The sequence below is a fragment of the Asparagus officinalis genome, chromosome 6, assembly GCF_001876935.1.
Source record: "Asparagus officinalis chromosome 6, Aspof.V1, whole genome shotgun sequence".
Taxonomy (NCBI): domain Eukaryota; kingdom Viridiplantae; phylum Streptophyta; class Magnoliopsida; order Asparagales; family Asparagaceae; genus Asparagus; species Asparagus officinalis.
The window spans coordinates 26,974,963-26,982,035 of NC_033799.1; the positions used below are offsets into that span (position 1 = coordinate 26,974,963).

Below are 7,073 nucleotides of genomic sequence, written 5' to 3' on the forward strand. Positions count from 1 at the left end.
CTTCTAGATAAACTGTCTTAAGATTATGGACGACCTATTTTGCACGAAAAATTCACGACGACACTAAGCACTCCAAATCACAACATTAATAAAAACAGCAATAAAGCCTTTATTCCAGCTATAATAAGATATGATTTCCTCTATAAGCTGATATCCCTTGTAAAAAAAAAGTTGACGAAAACACATCTATGCTCCAAATTCACCAAGTTTTGATAATAGGTTACTTTTTAAAGCTTGAAGCCATACAAAAAAAAAAGTTCATCAAGGTAAAAGTAGAACCTTAAAAATAATTTCCATTTATAAAGGATATACTTTTTATCCACGGACTGTTTGGAGAACACCCATTGAGACAAGCACTACTGTTAGATTAAAAAGATCTTCAAAACGACTAATTGATTCAACCACCTACATAAATATGTGATTTTGAGACTCCTTCCACATCTATATCTGACCATGCTCGATGTACTACGTAATTTCAAGGACACATCAGGCAGTTGATAGCCAATTCATCGATTCATCCAACATTCGTCAAAAGTTCACAACTTCATGGGATTTTGCATTTAGCTTAACATTTGGGAAAATAAGTTGCCAGCTATACAGAATACAACTACATAGTCTGTATATGTGGCCACATAGTCTGTATATGTGGACGTAAGCTCCACGTATACTGCACAAGTGACTACATAAGCTGGGAACAGTAATCTTATAGAGGACGCTCTACAGAAAGTCATGCAGGGAGGAAGAATGCCGTGTCACTTGTCTCCCTAACAATTCTAAAACAACAGTCAATATGCGATGTTAGTGCAATCAGAAGATTGTACTGGATGAATCATCAATATAGTCTCAAAGCAATCAGAGCATCAGACTACAAGTCCATTTCACATACCGACCTCAACATTTGTGCTGCACAATTGTCGTGATCTGCTTCCTCCTTATATGATTTTTATAGAGGACCCTCCATAGAAACTTTTTTCTCCGACAAACTGCAGCGGGTTCTACCAGTTGGGATTGCCAACCCAAATCAGGAGAGGTTCCATTTTTAGACACTTTCCTTGTAGCCACTTTTTTCTTTGCCTTCTTCAACATCAAACAAAACGAGTTTCCAGGTTCTGAATTTCACTTTTCCCCCCTTCTCATTTTCTCCCGCATTCTCGCACTCAGCGGAGATGTAAAACTTAATTACATTCTCAACTTCACAGTTTGGCTCTTCTATATTTTCAAATTTTTGATCTGTTAATTTTTTTTCTTAATTATTGAAGTACTGTATGAAATAAGATATACAGTATGCATCCCCTGGCATGAGGGCCTACTGCTGCTATCTGAGGATTTCACTAACAAAAAGATAGGATATCTACTTCAGCACATGATATTTTTCTAGTTGTTTCATATAATTCAAGGTTAGAAGTTCCAGCTACTATATTTGCAGCCACAGATATTATGGCTCCTCTACTGTTATGTGAAGAGATAAGATATATGTTAACCTAAGCAGAGAAGCACAATGTTTTGAATATACATATACATGAAGGCAAAGAGTATATAAACCTCTCAGATTTCTTACTGACCATTGTTCAAACTTTGTTTATGCTTGTAAATAAAAAAGAATGACGACATTTATCTACTTAACGGTACTTTTATATTGACAAATGACTGACATTTCACAGTGCACGGTGGAGGAATATGCAGTTCAAGGAACATATGTACGGAGATAATGGTTGTGCATCATATCAGCAGAAAATTATTGAGATGCAATCCCAATAAGGGCCACAGCCCAAGGAAACCCGTAGATAAAGAATGAGAATGATATAAGTTTTAAAGTGAACACAATGGAAGCATTCTTCATAAAACCTAAATGAAGTAACAAAATAATGACTATGAATAGCATTTGATATCAATAGTCATTCAGAACATTGTGTATGAGTACGTGCAAGTGTGTCGGCACAATCATCGTCATGTGCATCTCTTGTATCTTAATCCATAATAAGTACTTTAAGCCATGTACAAGAGAAATCATGTCCATTTTTTTTTCTAATCCACAACAAATACTTTCAAGGGAATAACAGCATACCTCTTACAAGTAGAGGATATCTTCTTGCCATTCTGTTGAAGCAATAACATTTTCATTGTTGATCACATGAATTTCATTAAAAACACCTGAAAGCATAACCGTTCTAAAAATTCTGTCATAAAAAAGATGAATGTTCAGGGAAAGGTACAAGTGTATCTCAAAAGTGTAATATTGAAATAAGGAAGAAGCTAGAGTACATCACTTGTTCAAAATTCAAAATAAACACAACTTTATACATTCAAGTTGTACCAAGTACTTATCTAGATAGCCAAGTGGAAATGCCTAGCAATAATATCATGGATCCCAGACCATACTTCACTAAAGCATCAGTATCCTCATTCTCCAATTTCTCTTGCATACTATCCATCCATGCATGGAAAGGGCACTCAGGCTCCTGGAGAGCTCATATTATTAGAATTTGCAAAAACCACTTATTTTGGAGGAAAAAATCACAAACTAACCTTCTTGTCCTCATTTGTTCTCGTTGCATCAGCATCACTCTGCAATGCTCTTCTTCCCTCATCATGATCTTTAAAAAAGGTTTCTCCTTCAATTTCAGGTGGAGCCTGGAAGCCAGTGTATGCTGAGTCCGTGTGAATTGTCTTCATAACTGAGCCAAAAAAGTTTGTCACGGGCACCTGATCACAGGAAAACATAGAGAGAAAAACTCTCCTCGTGAGATGAAGCTTTAATTGGCAAATTTCGGTAGTATTGTAGAAATAAATAGTATACATGGCACCTGAAGTCACATCACTCGTACCTCATTTAGGGATCGCTGATAGAGGTCCGTGCGATAATAAGCAGTAGACATCAGCAGTGCTGGGTTATACGAATTGAAAAGACTATATGTACCAAATTTCTATTAATTAGTACAAACAGCTAAATTATATACATTTACAGTCAGAAATTCAGAAATAAACGATACAAAAATTGGTCAATTGAATTGTCCGAGAAGCCTGTAGGCCTAATTCTTGACCAATTGACACATTTAGGTAAGTTATTTAATCTTTTACCAAGGGAAAAAATGAAATAGCAAAAAAAGATGAGAAAATATTAAATTCAATGAAAAAGCATGTTCATGATAAATACTGCATGGATAAGCCTAGAAATCAACAGAATGGGAGTCAAAACTATGTAAATACAGTTAAAAAAATTATACTCCAAGATACCTAAGTCATTTTCAATAATGTTCACATGAAACTAAAAAGTGAGCGAAAACAAGTTACAGAATCTTTACCTGCTCAGTGAGGCATTGCTGTACATGTTCAGCTTCTCAAAGAAAGCAAGGGTGTAGTAAGTAAACCTATCAACCACCGAAACACCTATCTGCATAGAGCAGAGAAGGAATTAACAGAGAAGTCAGAATGCACGGAAAATGATCATTAGTACAGGACAGCATTCACTTCAGTAACTGCAGAAAGACACTTCCTTACGTCAGAGTCAAGATGATGAGAGTATGAATTTTCTCCTTTCTTACTACTACCGATTGCCAAAACTCCAGGGGAATGAAGCTGCAGAATTTAAGAGAGGCATTACGTGACTTTAAATTGGTAATAATATTCAGATGTTGCAGGAGTACCAATGAGAACAACAATATACATTGACCAACAATTTTCAGAATCAAGATTGCAGTTAAAGCACATATAATGGCTTTATAAACTCCCTGGACTCCATGAACCAAAGAAAAATACCAAAATCTGCTAAAACTTTATGTGGTCAGTTTTAAAATTTAAATATAAACAGTAATCAAGAACTTATTGATTTGAAGGAAAAACATATGATGCTAAGTTTGGACTACTATGTTTTATGTGCACTGTTGTTTTTATTTAAAACATAGTGGTCATAAGTGTATTGGGCCTTCTGAAACTACATGAATTAAACAATTAAAAAGTTTCAAGCTTTGGGTCTGGAAATATTTCCTATGCACAGAGATAGAGAATGAGAGAAATTTCAGTGTTGGATAGACCTGATGGTTGCCAGCGGCTACAACTAACAGAAACCTCTCACTTAACAAAGAGAGATTAAAAAAAGAACTGAGAAGCTTTTGTAGTAAAATTTCTGTAAAACATGAACATGTGCGGAAGTGGAAATTGGAAGAAAGATGCAAGATTCTTTACACATTACAACCACCCACAATGGGTTATAAAAACAAACTGCCACCACCGTGCTTAATTGATACTAAAGGGAGCTTTGGGGAACTCTTTTTAATGGATATTGGATCCTAGAATATATACTTCAGATCCACTATAACTCTTCGTGGTCCATTTATGGATCCAAATTTTGTAAGTGATCTACAATCCAGGATTGCTTCAATCCTATATTTCATCAGATTCTTCTTCGAATTTAGCTTATCCAAATCTAGCATTCCTCAAAATATACCACTTTCTCGAGAACTAAAGAAACTGAAAAGTCACCTTAATGCAGGAGACTAAATCTAAACCCTAACCACATTAAAATTTCTCAAATAGGTAATTTACAATTTGAAATTTTGCATATATGCCACCTCAAATCTTCCATATTAGCAATTTTTTCCTTCATATTAGTAATTGCAAAAATTCCCACAGTTCTATCACATTGGTTTTTTTACCACCCCCACTTAACATTATTGGTTTCCAAATAGGGCAATGTCAAAATTTTCCAATAATTTCCAATATGTTTGCAACATTTAAAATTAAAACTTTGAAGTGGGAGGATAGAAAAACTCGAAGGAAAGGAATTTTGCAAATATCAAGATTTGGGGGGTAAATTTACAAATATGGAAGATTTGAGGAGTACATACGCAAAAAAAAAACCTTGAATAAAAGCAGGACTTAGTTCCTAGTTACTAAGAAAAAATTACATATGTACGTAATACAACAACAAGGCCTTAATTACAAACTTTCATGCAACAACATGCATACTTTTTTTCATTCCAGCTCTCTTAAGGTCCAATTTCCTCTGGTACATTAAGCAAATGGCAAATCTGCAAAATTATCACATTAATTTATCTTGTATGTATCCAATCTTCTAGTATTCGTGAAGCACTTCCACCTGCACTTTCCTAAAAACTTTTAAACAATTACAACCTCACTAGATGTGGCAGTGGCAATGATCACACAAAGAATCTTTTAAACTTTGCAAGTTCCTTGTGTGTTTACAGCACTTGTAGATATTGGATGGCTAGTACACCTTTCATGTCCTGTAGCATCTGACTTCCTTATAAAGAACTACCATAATCAGGCGACAATTGGAAATAAGTAGAACCAGATAACTCCATTCATAACATTCACTTCAATCAACTCTCTTCGTCCACAATTATGGTGTTTGAGCAAGTTACTCGTTTTCTGAATCTTATAACCTCCTCACATCATCAACACACTAACGTATATGATTACACTCTTGTAGCCTTGCTTATGTGTATACATGTCAAAATTCTTGAGATAAAAAACAAACCTGAGAGAACAGAGTTGCAGCTTGACAAGTGTCAACCATTATGAGAAGCTCCTTGAATCTGAAAATATATAACGAGTAATGAGAAAGTTATGGTTAACAGACTACAGACTTCTAATAATACTACATTAAGCCACAACAGAATTCTCTAGTATTAACTGTAACAGGTGATCAGAAACAAAAGTTGTGAAAGAAATAAATACATGGAAACAAGTGCATTTTGTCCCACCTATGTTTCTCCTTCATTTGTTTCACTGCATCAGCTAAATCGTGGCTCTGAAGTTCTTCTTTGTCTTGAAATTTCAAAAACTCATCTCCACCATGCCCAGTCATGTACAAAAGTATGTGGCTTCCTTCATCACTTAAAAGACGCTTTGATCTTGGTACAGCACTTTCATGCCTCCCGGTTAAAACGCGCAAAAAGTTTTCAACAGTCACTTCATACCCTCGATAATCCACCTGAAAGTTGGAAGCAAAGGTCAAGCAGTTTTCCAGTAACAACTTAAAAAATGTCTATGGTGAAATGAAAGATTTGATGCAGTTATGCTTAGTGTGACATTTCGCTGATTGCGCACTATCACTATTGATTTAAGGATTTTACAGGGACTCCTCTATTCCTATGGATTCATGAGCTGGAAAATTTAGGACCGAACAGATCACTATAGGCTTATTATAGCTGGAAGGAAATTTCATATATCTTTTGCATGGAACCATCCCAATTTAGAAGATGCTCCACAGTCAAGCCAATCCTGATGGTAAAAGGCTTACATGATGACTATGAGTTGGCCATATACTATAGCCATGTGTAACACTGTAATTTAATACAGAATGGCTTAGATGTGAATGACTATGATATATTTGATTATTGTATATTAAGGTAGAAGAAAATAACTATGAAATAATATTTTTTCTGCCCACGTTTTGTTAATTTACCCAATAACAGCCCTCAAAGTAAGCATCGCATCATAGATGATCTACAGTTAGAAATGTTGTCCTAAACCCCCCCCCCCCCCCCCAATTGAGATAAGTGGCATAAGGAAACATTGCACATATGCAGAAAATAAGAATGACTTGCCTGGTTTTCTTTGAGAAACCCAAAAAGGAAAGTCATCAAATTTCTGTAATATACAGTTCCCTTTCAGTTAGTTTGAAGTACAATACTAAATGTATATTCAACAAATTTCAACAAATAACATCAGAACTGGATCAGACCACAAGATACTTATATGGCTGAAAGCTTCTTTCCAGAGTTTTGATATATTAGATTTTCTTACAATAGAAAAGTAGGAATGTGAATACCCTTGCATTAAGATTTCTGCACTCCTAGAGCTACAAGGCATCTAGATATAGTTTAGACACTCACTTCAACATTGTCGCCATACAAGTTTAATTGATGGTTTTCATTGTTGAACACTTGGGCAGGGTAATTGTTCCTAGCATTACAAGCCATGTCATCAGCCAACATGAGTATTATGCGCTCATCAGGAATACCTAGTCGCTTGACTGTCCTGAGGCAGAAAAATTATACTTTACTTAGAAAGGCTTCAAAATAAAAGGTTGAAAAAAAAATGAGAACATG

At 35.3% G+C, this 7,073-nt stretch overlaps 1 protein-coding gene across 1 annotated transcript in view; it reads right to left on the bottom strand.

Moving 5' to 3' along the window:
- LOC109844242 (GPI-anchor transamidase) overlaps positions 2,153 to 7,073 on the bottom strand; it is a 9,669-nt gene continuing 4,748 nt past the window's right edge. Inside the window, exons 4-10 of the mRNA XM_020413210.1 lie at positions 5,724 to 5,953; positions 5,498 to 5,555; positions 3,499 to 3,576; positions 3,303 to 3,391; positions 2,826 to 2,907; positions 2,527 to 2,703; positions 2,153 to 2,459 (exon numbers count right to left, since the gene is read on the bottom strand). Coding sequence (XP_020268799.1) covers positions 2,322 to 2,459; positions 2,527 to 2,703; positions 2,826 to 2,907; positions 3,303 to 3,391; positions 3,499 to 3,576; positions 5,498 to 5,555; positions 5,724 to 5,953 — 852 coding nt within the window. The 3' untranslated portion in view covers positions 2,153 to 2,321. The remainder of the gene's footprint in view (positions 2,460 to 2,526; positions 2,704 to 2,825; positions 2,908 to 3,302; positions 3,392 to 3,498; positions 3,577 to 5,497; positions 5,556 to 5,723; positions 5,954 to 7,073) is intronic.